Source organism: Oryx dammah, unplaced genomic scaffold (assembly GCF_014754425.2).
Source record: "Oryx dammah isolate SB20612 unplaced genomic scaffold, SCBI_Odam_1.1 HiC_scaffold_12, whole genome shotgun sequence".
In the NCBI taxonomy this organism is placed as follows: Eukaryota; Metazoa; Chordata; class Mammalia; order Artiodactyla; family Bovidae; genus Oryx; species Oryx dammah.
In genome coordinates, this window is record NW_024070196.1 from 6722937 (window position 1) to 6746235 (window position 23299).

At 41.0% G+C, this 23299-nt stretch overlaps 1 protein-coding gene across 4 annotated transcripts in view; it reads left to right on the forward strand.

Moving 5' to 3' along the window:
* SH3D19 (SH3 domain containing 19) overlaps positions 1-22956 on the forward strand; it is a 111836-nt gene extending 88880 nt beyond the window's left edge. For all 4 annotated transcript variants that reach the window (XM_040251459.1, XM_040251461.1, XM_040251460.1 and 1 more), the window contains 12 exons: positions 558-619; positions 1470-1734; positions 4023-4091; positions 4260-4400; positions 8183-8255; positions 9196-9326; positions 11437-11492; positions 13699-13901; positions 14578-14630; positions 17429-17615; positions 18023-18120; positions 21015-22956. In XM_040251459.1, the coding sequence (XP_040107393.1) occupies positions 558-619; positions 1470-1734; positions 4023-4091; positions 4260-4400; positions 8183-8255; positions 9196-9326; positions 11437-11492; positions 13699-13901; positions 14578-14630; positions 17429-17615; positions 18023-18120; positions 21015-21131 (1455 nt within the window). In that variant the 3' untranslated portion in view covers positions 21132-22956. The remainder of the gene's footprint in view (positions 1-557; positions 620-1469; positions 1735-4022; positions 4092-4259; positions 4401-8182; positions 8256-9195; positions 9327-11436; positions 11493-13698; positions 13902-14577; positions 14631-17428; positions 17616-18022; positions 18121-21014) is intronic.
* The last annotated feature ends 343 nt before the right edge of the window (positions 22957-23299 follow it).

Consider the following 23299-nt stretch of genomic DNA (forward strand, 5'->3'; position numbering starts at 1 on the left):
TCTCACATGCTCTCCTTTCAGGCCACTCCTTAAGTTTCTGTTATGTTCCCACTTCCTTCCAGCTCAAAACCCACCACACCATGTGGAAACCAGCCAGTATGAGAGATTTGGCTTTTCTAGGTAAAACAGACTAATCACCACCCCACTTACTGTATGTTTAAACTTAGGAGCACTGCATATCTTAAGTATTGTCATGGGATAAATAAATGCCATATTTTTAAAAAATTCCCTACAGTGCCTGCTTAAGTTGGTGCTGTGTAACCTATCACGATTTAAGCATCATCCTTACCTCCTTAGAACACGCTGGGTGTGTAGTCACCAGTGCCGTCGGGTGGGCCGCGGCCCACAGCAGCAGACCCCGGCCTCTCCTTCTCTGTTCTCAGTTGCACTGTGACGTGGACAGTGAGGACAGAGACAAGAAGACTCTTTTAATCTCCTTTCTATAACTCCGTTACGTTTCCACTTAGAGATCTAGCCAAAAATTTGTCCATAATTCCTCTTGACAAGCTCTTGTTTCAGATTAACCTTAACTAAAAAGCATTCTCTGATTCTTTCAGGAATCTGACATTGCTGGTCAATCAGGAGGTTCTGGGCGAGGACCCCCAAGGTTGCCACCCAGGTAGGTAAGCGTGGGAAAACCTCTAAAAAGTCAGTTAAAGAAAATCTAATGACTCCAAGACCGGACCTTTTTTCTCATGTTGTTGCCCTTCTATCTTTTTTTAGAAATAAGTCACAAATTTACCCAGGCCACTAGCCCACAGTCTATTTCTGACAGCAGGTTGTAGGAGTCTCTGTTTCTTGTTTAACACAATCTAACAACTCACAGAGCACACACACGAATCTATATTGTTGTTGTTCAGTTGTTAAGTTGTGTCCAACTCTTTTTGACCCCATGGACTGCAGCATGCCAGGCCTCCCTGTCCTTTACTATCTCCTGGAGTTTGCTCAAACTCAAATCCATTGAGTTGGTGTTGCTATCCTATTTCAGAACTAGCTTTCTTTGTTTTAATCTAAATTAGAGTTTTAATAATGATTCCTAGGACATGAACATTAGAGTTTGTTTTTTCCTTCCTAATAATCTAGAAGACCCCATCACATCTCCATGATATCTTATTATAAGCTTTTCATCTCAGGCTTTGGTAGAAAGTGCTTAGTTTTCTGAAACAGTCATGGTGTGTTTAAGAGCAAATGGGGCCTTAGAGAGCTCATGATAGTAAATGCTTGTTTGTCTTGAACTAATGAATCTCTAGTGCAAGATAAGAGGAAGCTGGGACATCATGGCATTTCTTCTAATAATATAATGTTTAATGCAGCAGTCATTTGCTGAAAAATAGCATACCCTGCATGTTTCAGTAAATGGTGTTACATTAGCAGAAAGCTGTGTGTGTGTGTGTGTGTCTGTAAGAAAGGACAAAGCAGAACCTACTATCGATCAAACACTGACTCACAGCTGCCACATTGAATTTCAGGCCTGTAAATGGAAAAGTCATACCAGCTCGACAGCCTCCTCCCAAGGGAGCCCCTGAGAGACCACCTCCCCCTAAACTTCCAGCAACCAGAACATCAAATAAAAAACTGCCTTTTAATCGGTCTTCTTCTGACATGGATATTCAGAAAAAACCAAGTAACTTGGCACCTGGACTCTCAAAAGCCAAGAGTCAAGTGTTTAAAAATCAAGATCCAGTACTGCCCCCGCGCCCCAAACCAGGACACCCTCTCTACAGGAAGTACATGGTAAATGTAGCTTTTAAAAATGGTTTTGGTCCAGAGGTTTGTCCTAAAGTATATATAAGACCCCTATTCCTGAGAAAAAGTTTGTGAGACAAATGTGTAATTGCCCCTTGATGCTAGAGTGCTTTAGACAAGTAGGCTGTGATAAAACCTAAGTCTTTAAAGCACAGTTTCATTATTAGGAAAAACATAGGAAAGGGAAGCAGGGCAGATAGGGATTGCAACATGCTCTCTGGGTTGGCCAAACAGAAACTGAAAAACCTGACCCAGTAGGTTGTACTGATGGGAGTATCTGACAGATATTATATTCACATCTCAGTATAGTTTATATCTTATATCTACCTTGCCCAAAGAGTAAAATTTGAAGTGAAGTGGAAAGAAAATTCTTATTAAAATGGTTTTTCCCTTATTTTCCACTTTTTAAAATCTGATTATCATGGTCCATTTAATAGTTACCAGTTGGAAGTTTTCATCAATAATCAAGATCGTTGAGATATTAATTTTATTCTCTCTGAATGTTTTTCTTATCCTGTGACCTTAAGCCTTTGTCTTCGGAGTTGATGTGTTCTCTCTACTTTGGTCAGGTTAACCTGATGAAATCTAGAGCAAATTAAAATGATAAGAAGCAGGAATGTTGGCACTTTTTAAACAATTGTGCAACAGTAGCTCTTAATAAGAACAGCATTTATTCATTTCATATTGTTCTACAGTTCCATCATTCAGCTGGAAATTGTTCTCATTTTAAACCATTCAGGATTTTTTTCCCTCTTCTTAAGGGAACGATATAGACAAAAATGAAGGAGCTAGGATATTCATATGTATTCATATTCATTTAAACTGATAAAATTTTAATTGGGATAGGGTTACTTAATAAAAGCAGCAGGTGATATGTTGAGTACTCATGAGTCAGGCATTGTTTGAAGCACTTTATATATATCAACCCTGTGAAGTGGATACTATTATTATGTGTATTATGCAGATGAAGAAAATAGTACTCAGAGAGATTAAGTCGCCCGTCCAGGATCACAAAGCCAGTAATGGTGGAGCCAAGGTTTGAGCCCAGATTGACTGGTCTAAGCCCATGCTCTTTACCGTTAAGCCACACTAAGGAAATAGTGTTACAGGGCTTCCCTGGTGTCCAGTGTTAGCACTGCAAGGGGAACTAAGCTCTCACAAAGTGCCGCCTGTGCAGCCAAAAAGAAAGAAAGTCATGTTACCAACTGTAAAGTCTCGGCTTACATTGGCTGTTCCATGTTAAGAGCCTCATTGATGGGGTATCAGATTTTGCTTATCGGTCTTCGCATAGCTATATAATGTTAATAAAGCATTTGAATAACTTAAAAGTGAAGTGAAAGCGAAAGTCTCTCAGTCATGTCCAACTCTTTGCGACCCCATGGACTACACAGTCCATGGAATTCTCTAGGCCAGAAAAGTAAAGAAATTAATAAATCAAAATGATGACATGTTAGAGTAGTATGTCTCTTTACAAAGTAGCTCCTTACACCCCTCGTCTGTCCTGTGGCTGCCCCACCATTAAGTTGCCCCCAGGGCCGCCTCTGGCAGCCTGGCGCTCGGGCAGAGCTGCTGGAAGCCACCCCAGCCTCCCTGCCTCTGGGGGCCGCGCGCTATGCTCTGTGTCTTTGCTCCCGGTGCAGCCTGCCTCTCCTGGTTGTACATGAGCTTGTGTGATCACATCTCCTGGGCAGCCTTTTGTATGGTACAGCCCTCTGACCCGTGCTCATCAGCCAGAAGTTACCAAGGCAGGGAGCAGAGTCCTCTGGCCAGAACAGGCAACAGACGCAAAAGCCATTCTAAGATCAGACAAGGCTGAGTGACCAGGAATGACTGAGGGGAAGCAGTGAAATGGGCTTAAATAGACACTTGCACCAGAGAGACTGCAGGGAAAGAGATTAAAGGCAGGTAGAAGCAGCCTGTCCAGTCCCCCGTCTGCCCCCGTGAACTGCAGGCTGTGAGGTCAGTGCCGAGCATTCGCCCTCATGATGCTCTGGGAACCTGGTGGAGTGGGCTGTCCTGGTTGTGACTGTGAAGGGGCACCTTAGGCCGCCTTCAGCCCCTGAGTCCTGTGTGCTCAGCCCCAGGCTCCCGAGGACTCTGCGTGTCCTGAGAAGCAGCAGCCCTGCCAACTAGATCCTGAGCTTGCGGAAGCTGAGTGAAGAGTTTACCTGCTGAAAGTTATGCTGCAGGCGCGTGTGCCAAAACCCCACCTGATTGGCCTCTTAGGAGGCAGTTATTTGATTATGAATAATCCTTTATATTGGTTTGTGTTCAAGCTGTCTGTGCCTCATGGAATTGCCAATGAAGATGTCATCCCGCAAAACCCTGGAGAACTTTCTTGTAAGGTAAAGTAGAGCTCCTTCTTTACTGACAAGTTTTTTTAAAAATTTGCTGGCCTCTGTTACTGTTTTACACATTATTAAATGCTTTAGGCTCCAAAGATTAAAATGTGGAAAAGTAATAATGTTTTATTAAATAATAATTGCTTCAGAGAGTGGTATTGTACCTTACAGCGTGGGGACGTCCTGGTGATACTGAAGCAGGCAGAAGGTAATTACTTGGAGTGCCGGAAGGGAGACGATGCCGGCAGAGTTCACCTGTCTCAGATGAAGATCATCACGCCACTTGATGAACATCTTAGCAGCAGACCAAACGTGAGGAATTGATAGTGTACCATCCTCATATCACACATGGCAGCACATTTCATAGAACTATTAATTATAGCTCACCCTCAGGTTTTTATTAGCACGTTCATTTTAACCAGAGTAAAAATTACAGTAGCGTTTTATTCCATTTTAAGAATAAATTACTTCTAAGAGCCTTGCCACTGCCAGAGTAATCACTTTGATGCAGAGTGACTACCGTATGGCGTGCCTTCCTCGTATCACGCTGACTTACAGCACCCAGGACACGCAGCCATTAACTTTCAACTGTGAGAGCTATTTACTTTTGAAATAATGTAAATACATTTACCAAAGTACTAGAGATTGGTTTTCTAGCAGAATGGATAATTATTTTAAGGAGGGCCCTATAAAGGCTGACATTAAAAAACTTCCCTGTAAGATTTAAGATGCGTACAGACCTTGTTTCTCTGATCATAGCTCATAAAATAATGAAATGAAATGTTACAACATTCTGAAGTCACTATTTAGGCCTAACAAATCTGTGGAGCCTAGGAGAATACAATGATTATTGAAGGTCATTTGTTGAGCAAGAAAAATGCCATTGAACAATTTACAGAGGCATATTTTTTAAAGAGCTGCTTAGGGTATCCAGTTAAATTTTCACTGTCTGGAAAATTAGAGAAAATGAGACCTATGGAAAATGAGACCTATCAGTCATTTAAGCCAAGTTAAAGTGTTTGGTTTGTCATTCATCCTAGTTTTCGTAATCTCATCCAGTTCTTGGAAGGCAGTCTATCATTTGAGGTTTGATAAGAAACTAAAGATTGGAATTTCAGAGAGCAGAGAAGATATGTGCTATGCTGGCTACAGCTGGAATGTTGAAATTTCTGACTTCAGTTCACATGGAGAAAGTTCTTCTGTTGCTCATTTTCTCTTTGTTTTGAGGCAGCATTACCCATCTGTCTACCCTGTTCTTCCTCTCTTTTGAACACATTGGTGGGTAGCCATGGGGATTGTACTCTCAGAAAGCTTTCCTTGATGAAAAATAGAAGCTGAAAAAATTACAAGTTGTTCTTTATAAACATTCACAGTTTTGTCACTTGGAACATTACCTTACTCATGCTTGTGCCATAGACTTGCTGAAAGGTGACCACCAGTGACCCATAGCTGGTGAAACCCAAGTGGGGCCTGTCTTAGGCTCTGGGTCATGGCTAACATTACCCTTTTCAGAAAAGTAAAACCTACTTGAAAGCCTAGTGTGAAGGTAAATATCCCTAAAACTGTGTTACGCTCTCCCTGCCTTGGTCTACAGAGGATATTGCACGTTATGAGTTGAGGCTGGGCTGTCCGAGCAGGGAGGCAGGGATCGTCACCGCGCGTGGCTCTCACAGCTGAGGGTCTCACTTCCCCTCCCAGCCCTCTCTGAACCTCATTTTTTAGATGTGTGAAATAGATATGAGAATCCTCAGAGTTGACTATGGAATTGATTTATCATTATGATTCCATTTATATGAAAGTTCAGAATGGGTAAATCCAGAAGGTAGATTAGTGGTTGCCCAGGGCTGGGGGAAGGGTGAGGGGGAGTGATGGCCAATGGGTGGGAGGCTTCTGGAGGGATGATAAATGCGTCCTAAAGTTAGATTGTGGTGCTGCTGCTGCTGCTGTCACTTCAGTCGTGTCCGACTCTCTGTGACCCCAGAGACGGCAGCCCACCAGGCTCCCCCGTCCCTGGGATTCTCCAGGCAAGAACACTGGAGTGGGTTGCCATTTCATGCATGAAAGTGAAAGTGAAGTCGCTCAGTCGTGTCTGACCCTCAGCGACCCCATGGACTGCAGCCTTCCAGGCTCCTCCGTCCATGGGATTTTCCAGGCAGGAGTACTGGAGTGGGGTGCCAGTACTCTCCCCGGGAGATTGTGGTGATGGTCACACAATTCTGTGAATATGCTAGAATTATGTACACTTTAAATGCTTGAATTTTATGGCATGTGCCTTATATCTCAAAGATCCTTAAAAAATTAAATGAGCTAATTATAATTAGGTAATTTAGCACCTATAAGTGCTTAGTATAGTGAATAGTGCATAGTGGGCAAACAGTGTATATTAACTATTCTCATTACTCATTAGTATTAGCTATTATAGTCATACTAGAAAGAACTTTGAAATAGGTTAGATTTTCCTCCCAGATACCCACTCTAATGGTGTGTTCCCTCCCCTGAGTTGTTCCTGCCCCTGTGGCCAGCCCCGTTCGCCTGCCCTCTCACCCTCCACCTGCCAGGCCAAGGTGATGAGCAGCATCAAAGGGACAGCCATGCACAGGAGGCAGGGAGGGGGAGCGGGAGGCACAGGCTGCCTACTGTCCCACTTCTACCCTGTTTGGCTGGGGTGTAGGCCTCGGTCCATCTGCAGGCCCAGGTTTATGTGTGGTGTGGGGTAGGCCTCTGACTTCACTTTTTCCAGATGTAAAGCCATCTAGCCTAACACCACCTATTGGAGCAGTCATCCCTGTCTACAGACGTAAATCAGAAAAAAATGAAAACCACACATATACTAAATTGGGTAAATAGTAATTTTTAAAGCCCCTCCAGGCTTGACATATCTCATAGTTCCTTTCCACAATCCCTGAAATTCCCATTATGCCCATTTATCTAAGAAAAAGCACAAAGCAGCCTCTAAGAAAATGTTGGTGTTGCTTTGGTGCCTTAGCCCTTCTTGTATTATGTTCAGCTGACGTGAGAGAAGGCAGCGTGCCTCCGCAGCTGCCTTACAGTTGATTCAGAAAAGAGCTGTGCAAAGGAGCTGCAGGACGGACGTGGAGGGAGTGGACCACGACCCCTGAGGTCTGAACATCATGGTCAGGAGAGGGCCAGGCCCTGATGGGCAGGAGCCATTAAAGGAAGGAAGAGACGAGAAGGGCACAAAAAAATCACTTTCATTTAAGAATCAAATTAAGTTATAATTCCAAATAATATCCCTCAGTCAGATTGGATGATGAAGATGATGTGGGTAACAAGTGCTTGTCATTAAGAAACAGGCACTCTTCAAATGTGGCTTCTCCCTGGCCAGTCTAAGCAGCTGGTTAGATGGGTGGAGAATATTGAATTCTCTTTGCTAATTTACTTAGAATTACTATTGAATAAACCATCCAGATTAAATAGAAAATCCAGGCCAGGCATGGGAGGTAGCATTGGCTTTCAAATTAGGGAAGACATTCAGTTAAGTGGTAATAAATGAAATGGATTTTACTTTTTGTGAATTATACTTTTGTAAAAGTCGTTAGCTCTTTTCATTATAAAAGGCAAGCGTGTAAATTGCAGAACTTCCTTCTTTTTCCATCTTAATGAAGAGAATACTTTTAAGGTCTTGTTCTTAAGGTTTAGTCCTGATCATAGTTTATGGAAAAAGCGATCCCTGAAAGGTAAAGAGGTAAAAATGACTACCTCAGGGTAGAATAGATACTGCTTTAAAAAACAAAAAACAACCAATAAAAGCTTAAGTTTAATTTCCTTTTGTTTACTGTCTCAGTTTAAGAAAAATGCTGGCTGCTGCTGCTAAGTCGCCTCAGTCATGCCCGACTCTGCGCGGGGGGGTATCATAATTGAGAGTTATTTCTCTCCTCCTCCAGCAGGGACTCACACCTTTTCCACTTGGTCATGATTCTCTTGTTTAGCTCAGCTGGGTGGTTTGCATCTTGTACTCATAATGTAATTGTGTCAAGAGGACCCCAGTGAGGAAAAAAGAAAAGGTCTCCGAGAGAATAGTGAACCCAGCCTCCATCATGCACACTCCGTTCACTGCTCTGTGTCTCCCTCAGGACCCACGCTGCCCTCCGAAGCCTGTTGACAGCGGTGCCCCTCATGCTGTCGTTCTTCATGACTTCCCAGCAGGTGAGGACACAGATGGTACAGTGGTAGACCCTTAGGATCCGAGATCGGCCATCCTCCCAAGGTGAACCTCTCAAGGACAGCTGTCTGCACTTTCTGTACCGATGGAGCCCTGGACTGCACCTTCAGGAAGAGTTGACTGCCCCCAGCCATGCCAGAAAGCTTACCTGCATACCCTTGCTTTTGATACTCCCTGTGAGAGAGAGAGAGGAGAGAGTGTTTCCCTTACACAGGAACAAATAGCAACTTGCCTACCAGTTGAAAACTGTTTAACTCTTTCCCAACATAATGAAATTAATTCAGCTTTAATAAGTGAAGTTCTTTTCTGCTAAGGCTTGTAAAACCAACATACATAGCTCAGCTATTATTGATGAAGTGAAAATATATGTTTTTGTAATCAATTTTTAAATATCTTTTATATCCAAGGCTTCAAATAAATTCCAGATTTATTTATAACTTTTTTTTTGTCCACTAGGTAGACTGATTTTTATTTCAGTGTGAGTAAATTTATATGCTAAAGAGCTGTAGGACTCCCTTAGTATTTTGAGATTGAAATGATTTTTAAACATGGTTGAGAATCATATGAATATTATACCATGTCTATAAAATTGTTTCACTGTTAAAATATATATTCGGCAGACGTTTATATTGGCACAGGAAGAATCATTGGCAAGCACAGTGTTTTTTGTGTGTGTGTTTTTAACCATTCCCTATCAGTCAGTGCCTGGTAAATATATCTCATTTGATCTTAAAAGGGGAAATTCATAATAGCAATATCCAGAAAAAAAAAATTTTAAAGTCAATTCAATTAGTATAACCTGTTCTCAGAATTGGTAGAACATACCACCTTGGTGGACAGAAGTAATTGCTATGCTGTGCTCTGCTTTATTCAGCTCTGCAACCAGGGTAACTGATCATACATCATTATAATTTTACCGTACAGAGCAAGCTGATGATCTGAGCCTCACTTCTGGAGAGATTGTTTATCTTCTGGAAAAAATAGATACAGATTGGTACAGAGGGAAATGTAGAAACCAGACTGGTGTATTTCCGGCCAACTACGTCAAAGTGATTGTAAGTAGGTTGTGCATGTTGAAATTGGTCACAAAAAAAATAACCAGATGCCTAGATTCTTAGCTTCTGGTTCTGCCTCTTCCATTAATTCATTTAGTGTTTGAAAAATTCAGAAATAAAGGTTTGTTCAACTAGATAGTGGTTAATTATTAATGTATTATGGAGCATTAGAACTTAATGCTTAAATGCTATCTGAAATCCTAAGGTAAAAAGCTACTGCAGGTCCAGTGGTGAATCGGCTATTCTTGGAGGGTTGATAAGCACTTGAGGGTATATGTTAATTCTTTGAAACATTCAGCAAACAAGAATTAATGATACTGGATTGTCCTATAGGAATGTTTGTTCTCCGAGGTTATGGTACCACTTCTCTTTTTCTTTGGAGTGCATTTTGTTATTGATTTCTTTCGTTCTTTCCATTCCCATTTATTTCCATCTTTAAACAAACAAACAAACAAAATATATATATAGGATTTCCCTGATGGTCCAGTGGTTAAGAATCCACCTTGCAATACAGGGAACAAAGGTTCAATCCTTGGCCTGGAAAGATCTCACGTGCCTTGGGGCAGCTAAGCCAGTGCACCGAACTACCAAGGCCAAGCTCGAGAGCCCACGGGCCCCAACTGCTGACCCACATGCTAGACCCGCACTCCGCAGCAGGAGAAGCCAGCACAGTGAGGAGTCCGTGCGCCACAGCTGGAGAGTAGCTCCCACTCACTGCAGCTAGCGAGAGCCCGCACAGCACAGAGACCCAGTTCGGCCAAAAATTAATAGATTAAAAGATTCTTCTTTAAAAAAAAAAAAAAGATTTGGCAATACTAAAGTACTTTCATTGGAAGGAATGGTTTTTCAGTTAATAGTTTCAAATCTGACTGGGAAATATTATATTAAAGTGTCAGGATTTTACACACCCTCACAGCCTAACTGGTGAAAGCAGACCCCTATGGTAGAGCCCTGAGTGTTAAGCCTGGGTGGCTGAGAAACACAGAGATGAAATAAGACTGCCACGCGAGCATTTATATCAATGGGAAGAGAATGACTCACTTGCTGATAAAACTTATTGATACTGAAATAGTTGAGCATTAACTGCTTATTTGAGGGGGGGAAGCAAATGATTTTCCATTACAGCAGAAACTTAGCAAACAGACATAACAGGTAACCTATATTTTTCAAGTATAAATGAGATTGAGTCTCTTGAATTACAAAATGTGGGTCTTACAAGTTGTCTGATATATAAATACCCCAATTCTTTGGAGAAATCCAACCACATTCTCTGAATTAATATTAAGAATAATGTTGGCTGTAGCACTCTTCCTCATTTTTCTTCTGCCCAGTGTAGCAGTGCTTTAAAAAGCGCAGTTACCCCACTGAAATCAGTCACACTGCATTTGCCACATTACTGGTGTGTTATTTCTAAGCCTGCAAGTTTAAAAAATTGTTTTAAAACTTCAGACTTTTGGAATTCATCAAGAAGGGCACTGATTTATTTAATGTAAACCTCACAGCTTTAAGTAGTTTTCCGACAGTGCATTATGGTCAAATATTTCATCACGACTTAGCTCTGGTGAGCCTTGTAGATGAGGTGTTACATAACGTGCTCACCCCTAGATGCTCCCTGAGTCCTAAGTCCTCTCTTCCTTCCCTATTTACAGTGGCCCAGAGTTGTGAAAATGGAGAGAATCACAAGTTTGATAAAAAGATTTCATTTGGGGTCATGGAAGTATTGCAGAATTCTACCAACGCTTTGGCTAGGTGTCTAGACAGTACCTATGCCCAATTTCTATGCTAAGCCCTCCCCACCTGATGTTTTCAACTTAGGGGATATGAGAGAGAGAGCCCCAGTTAGGGGGGAACGACATAACGTGCTTATTCCAGCAAATAAGAGGAAGATTGATTGGCTATACAAGGAGGGCCACATCACAAGCTGTGGAGTTTTTTCAAAACCCAAATTCTGGATTTCATATCTTTTTAGCATCTATGGTATGTTTTGTCGATTTAATACCTAGCTAAACTGGTTAACCTCCGTTGTAAATTTCCTAATTACTTAGCCTTAAATTTATCTTAGGAAAACCTGAATTAATACAATTGTTGCCTTGATTTTTGTCTTTACTAGATTGATGTTCCAGGAGGAAATGGGAAACGGGAATCCATCTCATCTCATTGTGTTAAGTAAGTTTTACTTGTGTTCTTTTGCACGAAGTACAAAGGATGTGAGCATTTATATCATAAAGAATTAAGAAGCTTAAACACTTCAGATGCATGATTATTCAGATTCTCAGTGTGTCTTTTTAATTATGAGGAAAATGACTTGTTTAAAAATTCTAATGAAATTGCAGCATGCTGATAGTGGCAACATAGGGCATATAGACAGCCACAGTCTGTCCTGGTGCTTCCCACAGCCTAACCTTGTCTGAATAGACAGGTTTCATCATCCATTGCATTTTGTGTTGGCCTTCTGGTATTTATCTACCAACTGATTTCTAGAAAGTTCAAATATTTTTGTCATAGTGTTAGGGAACCATTGACCAAAACCACATATCTTGACCAGGCATGATGATAAGCACTTGAACAACTTGTCTCACAATAGGAGGGAGGTCCCAATAAGAAGCATGAAAACTAACCAGGAGAATTTGGGAGAGGCCAAAAAAGGGAGGAGACGCCTGCCCATAATGTGTCCTATAAAACTAACTGGAAGAATTTGGGAGAGGCCAAAAGGAGGGAAGAGATGCCAGCCTATAATATGTCCTGCCAACCTCCCAGAATCCTTCCTGCTGAAATCCGTCTTGGTTGAGCAATGCACACACCACCAGGAAGGACCCTGAGTCAGAGACAACCAGGAGACTCACCCCATTGCAGTAAAACCTGGGACTGCCAGCCGCGCGGCAGAGCAGTCCTCCTGGGTTCCCTTGCCCTGCTGCTCTCCGCCCGGGTGCCCCTTCCCAACAAAGCTTCTTGCTTTGTCAGCACATGTGACTCCTCAGACAGTTCACTTCCGAGTGTTCGACAAGAGCCCACTCCCTCCTCCAACAATAGAAAATATTTAAACCTAATAGAAACATGAAGTCTACAGATCTGCTAGGTATTTGTATTGTTTTGTTTTTGAGAGGACCTAGAGGAAAGTAAAGGAGGAGTTAATTTGGAGGAGGCTTCTTTTATGTTTGAAGACCTTTCCGTGTATTTATGTATCCTTTTATTCATCACTGTAACTCCTTTGTGATTTAAAACATTGCCACAATGCAACTTTATATTCCAGTTAAATGAGCAAATTAATAGAATTCAGTACCTCCTGAAGACTGTAAACCTGTCTTTGAATAGGTCAGACATAAGAAGATATGCTCTCTGAGGACTTCAGAAAATAAATGCAAAGGTTATCACAAATAAGAAAACTTCTGAGGCCACAATAGTTTAATTCTGTTTCAGGGTCAGCTTTTCTCCTGTTTTTAAGCAGTGTTTACTGTGTCAGCAGGTTGAATTTAAAGTGGGCTTTCATAGCTGTTGATCCATTGACCTGACTTAAATCAGACTTTGATTGCAGCCAGTACCAACCTTTTCTTTTCAGGAAATTGCCTCTCCTTAGTCATTGCCATTGAAACTTCCTTTCTGAAGCCTCAAATCGAAGGTTTGGTATACAGTCATGTCTTCGAGGGATGCAATTTCATCTCTGTTTTTGTCTTATTATCAGTCACAATTGCAGATCATTTAAGGATTGTTCCAGTTCTCAGAAATGAAGCCTTTTTAAAGGAGATACAAAAATCATTTTAAAACAACAGTATTAGGTATAAGATTAAATGTTATAAGATAATGTGCCGAGTGTGTTTTCTTTGAACCTCCTAGTTTTGAAGACCATTCATCTATATACAGAACTCACTGATTCAACATGTCTTAAGCATCTACCCTGCCCAGCTGATGCCCACTGCATTTCTGCCATGGAAGTTTGATGTCTTGCCCTGAGGTCCTCAGGGTTAACACTTCTAAACTCAGTGCATTTATGACTGAGAGGGTTCAGACTCGACCCTGGATTACTGTGGCCCAGGGATATAAACACATGGAGACTGGGGAGATTCTGTCATGAAGAGGTGATCAAAAGATGTGACAACCTAAACCAACCACCAGCTGCTTATCTGGCATTCTGCATGTACTCGAAACCTTGACTTCAGCTTTTCTGAGTGAAATAGGCTCGTATCTACAAAGCAAGGACTGGCATTTAGAAATGTAGCTTATTCTTTTTCATGGAAATTGTAAATTATGCCTAATATATCTTGTTCCAAAGTAAATACAAAATAAATATTCACTGAAAGATTAAATGAGGGTTTCCAGGCACTTTGAAAGTTAGTACTACCTAGTTTAACCCACAAATGTGATTTTCTTTCTTCAGAGGCCCAAGGTGTGTTGCTCGATTTGAGTATATTGGAGACCAGAAGGACGAGTTAAGTTTCTCAGAGGGAGAAATTATTATTCTTAAAGAGTATGTGAATGATGAGTGGGCGAGAGGAGAACTTGGAGACAGATCTGGAATCTTCCCCCTTAACTTTGTGGAACTCATTGAGGATCATCCCACTTCTGGTACAAATGTTTTAAGTGAATATCAAGAATATGGTTTTTTATTAGGTTAATACTTAAGTTGCATAATAATCCATATTGCCATATTTTTTAAGGTAGAAGGAAAAATGATTTTTAAATGGTATTCGTCATTTTGGGGACAGTCATTATTGTGCAGTCTCTCAAAGAGTTGGTTTTTGTGTTTTAGATGATTAGCAGTAGCTTCATATTTTTTTTACTAAAGTCTCTCAGTCGTGTCCAACTCTTTGCAACCCCGTGGGCTACACAGTCCATGGAATTCTCCAGGCCAGAAGACTGGAGTGGGTAGCCTTTCCCTTCTCCAAGGGATCTTCCCAAGCCAGGAATTGAACCGGGGTCTTCTTCATTGCAGGCAGGTTCTTTACCAACTGAGCTATCAGGGAAGCCGTTCATATTAACTATCAGGGAAGCTTCATATCAGAGATGGCAAAAAAAAAGAATCATCAACTTTTAAACAGAAATGGCCTGTAGAGTATAGCTAATGCATTTCCTCCTTCAGTCTACAGTAAAGAGAACAAACCCAGAAAGGGTAGCTTGTACTGGCCTGGCAAACCTAGTACCTAGTACGTGAAGAGACTGATCTGGAATCCCAGACTTTTTACTTTCCTCCAAAAGATTTTCCCCAATGCTGTGTGGTCTTTACATCTGAAGTTTTGATTTTTCTTTCAAAATATAGGCACAAAGGTACCACCAAAGACCAAAAAAGAAGATTCTGGTGCAAATTCTCAGGTAGGCTCCTTGAATAGATAACTGTGGTGAAAGCCAAGTTTTATCTCTGGGAGGACTATTAAAATCATAATTATCAAAAAAAAAGTATTTAATTTTTTAATTCATGTAGCAGATATTTGAGGTAAATAGTTAGGTGATTAATCCCTTTCTTGCTTATAGAGCTCATCATACAAATGAATTAGAAAAACATACAAACACTGATAAAAATTAACGAGGAAGGAGACATTATTGGAATATTCATGAAAGAGATAGCATAAGTGGCTGATAGTAAAAAAGGTTTGTTTTTTTTTTTTTTTGGCTGTGCACCTTTGTTCCCTGTCCAGGTCTCAAACCCACCCTCCCTGTGTTGGGAGCACAGTTTTAACCACTGGACCACCAGGCAAGTCCCCAAGAAAGTTATTTACCCTTACAGTAATCAAAGAAATGCCTTGTAAGGAAACAGTAAAATTCAGTTTAACATATCTAGTTAACCAAAGATTCAATACAAGAACAGCAAACAAGTAATTATAGGTATGTGATTGTTAAAAGAGGAAAAGTGCAGATTATTGTTATCATTGTTTTTATCTCTCACCCTAAAGATGAAAAATGAGACAGGGTTTTAGTCACAAAGGTGGTCATAGTTGTGTTATTATAACGTGAAAAAATCGGAAATAACCTGAATATGGCCATTATTGGGAAAATGTTCTGAGGCCATGAAAAACTAGATTTGTAAAGTAAATGTCATGGGAGGAAAACATATAGTGAAACTGAATATACAGCATAAAAAGACTAGCAGGAAATGTATTTAAGTTGTTAACATTCATTCGGTTTCCTTAGGTGGTTAACATTATAGATAGATGGGTGTTTTTCCCATTTCTTCGTACATTTCCAAACTTGCCAAATGTTCAGGAACATTTGTATTATTTTTATAATGGGAGAGAGAAAAAATGTATTAAAATGTTTAGTGTTTAGCATGACTTCAGAAGTTCAAACTGGACAGGAATGTGAGTGACTTCCATTGTTTTTTGTGACAGATTTTAGAAGAGTGAGGCCGACAGGGTCATTGTTTGTCACAACGTCAGGGGTCAGTGGGCTGTGTGTCTCTCAATTCTTTCATCCCCCCACTGATCGGCAAACAGGAAAGAAAGTGACCGCAGTTCTTGGAAAGGAAGTGTTCACATGGTGGCCCCTAGTTCCCAGGAGTGACAAGTACTCTTCTGTAGAGTTGGCTTCTCAAGTGCAGGAACAAGAGGGCAGGGTTAGGGTTTTTGTGTTTATGTTGTTTTCCTTTGAAGCCATCGACTGCTGAGAACTTAAGATGTTCCAGGCACTGTGCTGAGCAGTCTGCATGAATTACCTCGCTTGACCCCACGTGAGCCCTGAGATGAAGCTGAGGCTTAGCCTAGTGAAATGTCTTGCCCTGGGTTAACTGGGAGTGACAGAACTGGTCCGGAACCCAGGCCCATCTGGCTCTAAGCTTTTGATCTTAGTGTAATCCTTGCCTCCCTGCTTGAGCTTCTTGAACACAGAGCTCCCATCTGAGTTGGCAGAGACTCCTTGTCACAGAGCAGAACCTTCTTATGATGCATTTGCAGCAAAAAGCATTCTTGTTGGAGCAAGAACCATCACCCCAGGTGGTTACCCTGCCAGCCGTGGAGCGAACCGTGACTTGTAAAATTAGAAGTGTGGACTGATGGAGACTTGGGCCATGGGGTCCGATAACCTCTCAGCCAGGTGGTGTGCTCACTGCTCAGTCGTGTGCGCACTTGTGTCCAACTCTTTGCAACTCCATGGGCTGTAGCCCACCAAGCTCCTCTGTCCATGGAATTTTCTAGGCAAGAATACTGAAGTGAGTTGCCATTTCCTCCTCCAGGGATATTCTTGACCCAGGGATCGAACCTACATCTCCTGCATTGCAGGCAGGTCCTTTATTCCTGAGTCACCAGGTAAAGACCTGGGAATTAACAGACTGCCCATTCTGATCCTTCCTAATTTAGGTAAAGAGCTTCACTGAAAATTGTATGCTTGGAAGTTCCCTGGAAGTCCAGTGGTTAGGATTCTGGGCTTCTAATACCAAGAGCCTGGGTTCAATCCCTGGTCTGGGAATTAAAATCCCACAAGCTTGTAAAGCAATTATCCTTCAATAAAAAATAAATTAATTAAAAAATATCCCACAAGCTGCACTGTGTGGCCAAAAAAGAAAAAAGGAAAATTATATGTTTGCCAGAATGTTTTCATAGTGTCATAAATACTATATACAAATACGATAAGCTTTTCTCTAACTTTTTAGTGTAACTAATGTCATAGATCATGGGCTTCCCAGTTGGTGCTAGTGGTAAAGAGCCCACCCGCCAAGGCAGAAGAAAGACACAGGTTCAGTCCCTGGGTTGGGAAGATCCCCTGAAGGAGGGCATGGCAACCCACTCCAGTATTCTTACCTGGAGAATTCCATGGACAGAGGAGCCTGGCACGCTACAGTCCATGGAGTTGCAGAGAGTCGGACACGTCTGAAGTGACTTAGCACACACAATGTCATAGACCATAATTAGAAAGAAAATTTTACTTAAGCATTATATATCCCTTAAAAGCAAAAGTCACACACAAATTTTATCACGTGTCATTTAGAATTTTAAGAAAAAAGTTACTGGAAGCTTTTATTTCTGAAACTCATTAGTGACGTTAGGTATTGAGTGATTTCAAGTGGCCCTCAGACTTTGAAATGTTATGACCCCTTAGTTTCTTTGCCACCACTTTTTAAGCTTTGTGAAAATTAATCTGAAATAAAATTTCACATTTCTTACCAAACTGATTTGTAACAGGAGAACAATCTTTGTGGAGAATGGTGCGAAGCTCTGCACAGTTTCATGGCAGAGACCAGTGAGGACTTATCCTTCAAGAGGGGAGACCGGATCCTGATCCTGGAGCGAGTGGACTCCGACTGGTACAAGGGCAGACTGCGGGACCGAGAGGGCATCTTCCCCGCCGTCTTCGTGCGGCCCTGCCCAGGTACCACCGCTGCCCGGGAGGCTCTTACCCGCCAAGGGGACCCCAAGACCTTTGAAATGATACAGATTTCTTGTCCCTCTGGCCGTGCTCAATTTCAGTTGTTTGCCTGTATTTGAAAGTTAATTCATAAGGTTATGCAAACTTTCTGCATATAATTTGTTGAAGTTATGTGGGGAAAAGAGATAAAGATACCTTTAATCAATAATGGCTAGTTTTATCTCCTGAATATATTTTCTATAATTTTTTTTCTGCTAAGAGTACATCCTTCATCTTTTTGCAAATTAAAATAAATTCAAAATTAACTGAAAATATTATGTCCTGGAAATGACAAGGGGATTTCTTAAAATGTTTTATTTGTGTTTTAGTCAATGTCTTTCTATGTATTTGAATTTTCGGTGTCTTCATAGTTGAGGCAAAAGGCATGGCTGCTTTATCGCTGAAGGGGAGGAAGGCCAAAGCCTTGTATGATTTCCATGGGGAGAATGAAGATGAGCTTTCCTTCAAGGTCAGAATGTGTATCTTTTTTTGTAACTGCATTAAGCAGCTGTAAATTTTGAAATGTCTTCCACTGAAGGGTGAACACTTGCATGGAGTATTGATCATTGATCAAGAATGAAAGGATCTCAGACCCTCGTTCTTCAGGATAAGATTAGAGAAGTGACTAGGGCAAATGTATGTTTGCAGATCATTTAGGTACTTAAAAGTCTTATGATATTGCTAGACCCACAGTTGCCAAACAAATTCCTTATTCCTCAGCCTCATGACATGTGATCTCACTAATGCTGGAGCTTTCACTGGAAGCCCTAGTAAAGGATGGTCCTCAGACTTCCCTGGTGGTCTCCCCTGCTTCCACTGCAGGGGCCACATGTTTGATCCCTGGTTCAGGAATTAAGATCCCATGATGCCACGTGGCTCAGCCAAAGTAAAGAAGGGGTGATCCCCTGCATGGCTCTTGTAGCCTGCTGCTGTCCCGTCTTGAAATCAGCGGGGAAGTCAGGTGGCCCCTACTATGACTGGCCTCTGCAGCAGTGCCTCACAAGGCCCTGGAGTCTTGTCCACAGAGATACTGAATAGATGTTAGGGTAGTGATCCCAAAAGATTAAGGTACTTTGAGGAGGGTTTTTTAAGAAGCCTAAAGCCTAACCTTAATCTTAAACAGAATACTTGCATGATCCTGTTTCCACATCCACAGGTGGATTGTGCTCAGAGGAAAGTACCCAGGGTAGTACTGTGGTATTGGGCCAGATGCTATCAGAAGAGTTGTCAGGCAGTGGGAAATTCCCTATCATTGGAGATATTCAGAGCAAGGATGCCACAGAGGGAATTAAAGTATCCAGGAGTGATTGGACAAGATGAGACTTAAGACAGTGGGTATCCACATTAGGTTTACACCTGTCTACAACAAAATGAGGAAAACAGCGATGGCTGGGGATGTGGCGGCTTTAGGGGAGTCATGGAGAAAGGTGGGCATGCTGAGATATGTCAGTGTAAGTTTGCTAACTTTTCTGTTTTGTGATGGAGTTTACCTTCTTCTGAGGATTTCTTTTTCATATTAAAATGTCGTTTCTGTTATAAAATATTACTAGTAAATGATACATATTTCTTATGCAAAATTATAATTGGTAACCCTATATGTTTCTTTCTCTCTTTTTAATTTCTTCGTCCATAAAATCCAGATGTTTAGAAACTGTTGCCCCAGTCCTTTACAATCTTGAGAGTCAATGGCTCAAAATTAATTCCTTTTATCCTCAAGTATAATGTTACTGCAAGTGAACCCTCTGGATTCAGACTTTTGGGGTATTGTTTTGGCCTTCATTTAGATTATGTCAGTATAATCATCCAGAAAATAGGTTGTCTTCGGGCATTTTTACAAATGCCTGACTGTAAGCAAGATAGTTCTAGAGTCTTTTAGTTAAGGGATGCTGTACCATTTTCAGTATTGTTGATCATTAATATTTTATTCAATATCCACAGAATATTAGTAAATAAAAATTGTCCTAGCTCTCAGAAAACAGATGTGGCATATACGTATATATGAATCAGAGCTAAGAAAAATAGTTTTAGTCAAGGATTATAGTTTAGGAACCAGAAGGAACTTATAACAGAAACTTTAAATGCCAAAATTTTCACATATTTTAGCAGAGTAAACTAAATTAATGACATTAGATAGTCAGCATTTTCCATTAAGAATGGCCTTAAATCAAACCAGTTTTCCAAAGGGCAGTGTCCTAGGGCTACAAATAAATCCATTTAACCTGATAAAGATATCCTTAAAAGTAGCCAGGGTATTCTTGGACCATTACAGAATCTTAACTCAGGTTCCAGGAAATGGCTAGAAACCCTACAGAACGAAATAGTTTCAGGAGATAATTTCAAAACTTATGTCCTCATCTGTTGAGATGGTGTAACTCACACGGGAGTAAGACGCCCAGCCCTTTGACTGGCCCAGTGAAGACAGGGACAGGGAGAATGCGGTGTGATATTCAGGCCGTGGAGGAGCAGAACGCGCCAAACGGTAGAGGAGAATACCATTATGTGGAAGAGCAGATGTAGTGTACAAAATGCTCAGGAGGCTGAGAAAAGGCAATTCTAGTAAAAACCTGCCTAAGTAAGAAGGTAGACTGTATAATGTGGTGACCTCATGCCTAATGGTTAACATTAGGTTATCCATTCTGATTCCTGGATAGGCCCGGGAATCACTCTAGATTTGAATCCTCTTTCTACCACTCACCGACATGCAGCACTGAGCAAGTCACATAATCCCTCTGAGTTTCAGTTTCCTTTTCTATAAAATAAGGAAATCTATAAAAATATTTCTAAAAAATGGGGAAATAACAGTACCACTTCTAGGACTGCAGTATTGTTTAAATGAGTTAATTTTCACTATTCTTAGTTTGATAAAAAAGAAAATAAATGAGTGAATTCCCATCACATAGAAAAGGACAAGGCACACATACGGTGAGCATACCGCCCCCTCGCGCCACCAAGTCTCTGCACGTCGCCTGGGATGAGGCCTCCCCAGACTGCCCTAATGCGCTGGCAGCTCACACTTTCTGCCCTCCTCTGCTAGCTCAGTTATTTGTCTCCCAACTCTGGAATAAGGTCTTTCTTCATCGCTGTATCCAGTGCCCAGAATAGTGTCTGACACATAGTGGGTGCCTGATAAATAACTATTATTTGGGGAAAAAATTTATATATATATACTATGTTAGCTGCTATTTTTATTTATTAAAGAACAATTTTAGATTAGGAGTGGTGAATTTGAGGGGCACAAAATACAACCTGGAAATGCAACAAAGGCAACAATGACAGAGGAATGGGGTTTGAGGAAGAGAAGCAGCTTAACCTGTGCACTCAACAGAAACTTAATAATTATTTTCAATTCCTGTTTTCCTACAGGCTGGAGACGTAATAACAGAGCTGGAATCTGTTGATGATGACTGGATGAGTGGAGAACTGATGGGAAAATCTGGAATATTTCCCAAAACGTACATTCAATTTTTACAAGTTAGCTAAAGGTGATGCTTGACTGTGCTCCCTGGCACAGAAACTCACTTGAACTCTCACTTTGACTATCAGATATGTTTTTGCACTATTTTTTTAAATGGAAAGAAATATCGATGCTGTATACGGTATACTAGAATTTTCTGAAAGCAGAAAACATCTTGATTTTGTAGTTAGCTTTCATTCACATTAGAAACGTGTGCATGGAAACCCACGCGCACGTTTCTCCCAAGGAGGACATCACGCAGGAGCAAGGCAGGCAGACCCTCCCCCGGCAGAGCGTCTGGAGACAGGGCTGCACTGGACACTCGCAAGCGCACACTGCGCTTGGACGTCTGTTCATCGGCGCAAGTAAAGTAACCGTGCGTCTTCAATTTTCACTTCAGTTTTAGAAGAGGACATTTGTTATTCTACATGCTGTAACTCTCAGGCGATGGTTGGTAACCTAGATTTCATTTTTGACATTCAGATTAATTCTAACAGCTTGAGAGCATTATCCTTATGACCAGGGCAAAGCCTTGTTTCAGAAGGGAGTAGTTCACTGACCAGTGGAGCCTTGGTGAGCATGTGCGGAATCAGCTCACAGTCACCAAATGCTCCTGTATTGCCAGATGTTTCCCTTGGTCCCAGTGTCTGAAAGTGGTTAAAATTTGATGCATAAGAACCAAAACCACCCTGAAGAGCCTTGCTAATAGAACTAACTCTTTCGCATACCTGCAGTACTTCTTTCTTTCCTCTGTGTATACCTTATGTTAACAGGGTTATTATAAAGCACATTTTCTGATTCTGTAATCATTCTTTTGACAATTACTGGTACTCAAAGAAAAATTCATTTTCTTTGCGTTACCCCAGTAATATATAAAAGCTGTGTCTTGTTACAGTGGTACATTATGAATCACATATATATATCTCAGAATACAGAGCAACTGTTAAGATGGGAAACAATGCCAAACCCGCAGCTCATTCTTCCAAATATAATCAGAGCTAAAAATAATTTGAGAATCTGAAGGCTAATACTTTCGGGGTTGTTTTCTCCCCCCAGCTCGTCCCTGCAGTTTTTAGAGTAAATAAAAAACCACTTTCCTGCTATGCATTGTTACGCACTCCAGGCTTAAGATGAAAGTCTTAAAGCTAAAAAGTGGTTCATTGTGAAACTGAATCAATTACAGCTTATGGGCTGAAGCCAAATATATTGGTTGAAGACAATCTTTCAAACAGATCAATGGAATAGAATTTCATTGGAAATGTAAAACACTTTCCCAACAATGGTCATAACTTTCTTCTGTTTTTGAGAAGAGTTTCATATGCTGGGCCACTTTTTTGCTTTTGTTGTTGTTTCCATTGTCTGAAAAGTTAGGCAGTTAAGTGATGAAACCATTATGTGAACACCATGTGGGGTTCTGTAACGGAGGAGAGACTTACCTTGTCTTTGATTCAAGTTCATTTCCCAGTATATGGTTACAGTTGATTGGGGGGTATGGGAGCTATTTTTTTTTAACATGTTTTGGGTATAGAAGATGGAATAAAGAAAACTGGTCAAATATCACTCAAGAGTAATTTCATAAGAAATGGATGGCTTAAAGCATTGTCTCAACTAAATTCCTATTTGCAGCAAGCTTGTGTAACAGCAGGAAGGTGAGACTCGAGGGGACTGGGATAGGGCATGAAGTATATTTCTTTGCCTGTGTAATCGTAACATCTGACATAGAAAATCATGAAAACTTAGCGTTATTGGAGAAAGATACGCCTCTTAAGTTTCGGCCTCTGTCAGCAGAATGATGAGCGCAATAGGTGTGCATCTACTTGACACTATAATAAACTGAACTGAACTTTCAAAGTCCATTCCTCTCACATACTAGACTGAGGTTTTTGAGAATGGAGATGATATCTTATCTTTTTATCTCTAGCCGTTTGCACCATGTAGGCTCAATAGAGGCTTGTTGGGTGGTTGGGTGGTTGGTTGGTTGGTTGGCTGGATGGATGGGGATAACTTTCATGTAATAGTGACACTATTTTGGAGCCACTATGGTCCAAATATCTTTCCTCTTTAATTTACTGACAAAAACCTTTGTTGAAACAAAATTTGCAGTTAAATGTCTTCCACTCCATCATGCTACATTTTTTGCTTGTCGTTTATTACCTACTCAACTGATGAGAAGTAAAAATATAGCATGGTGTAA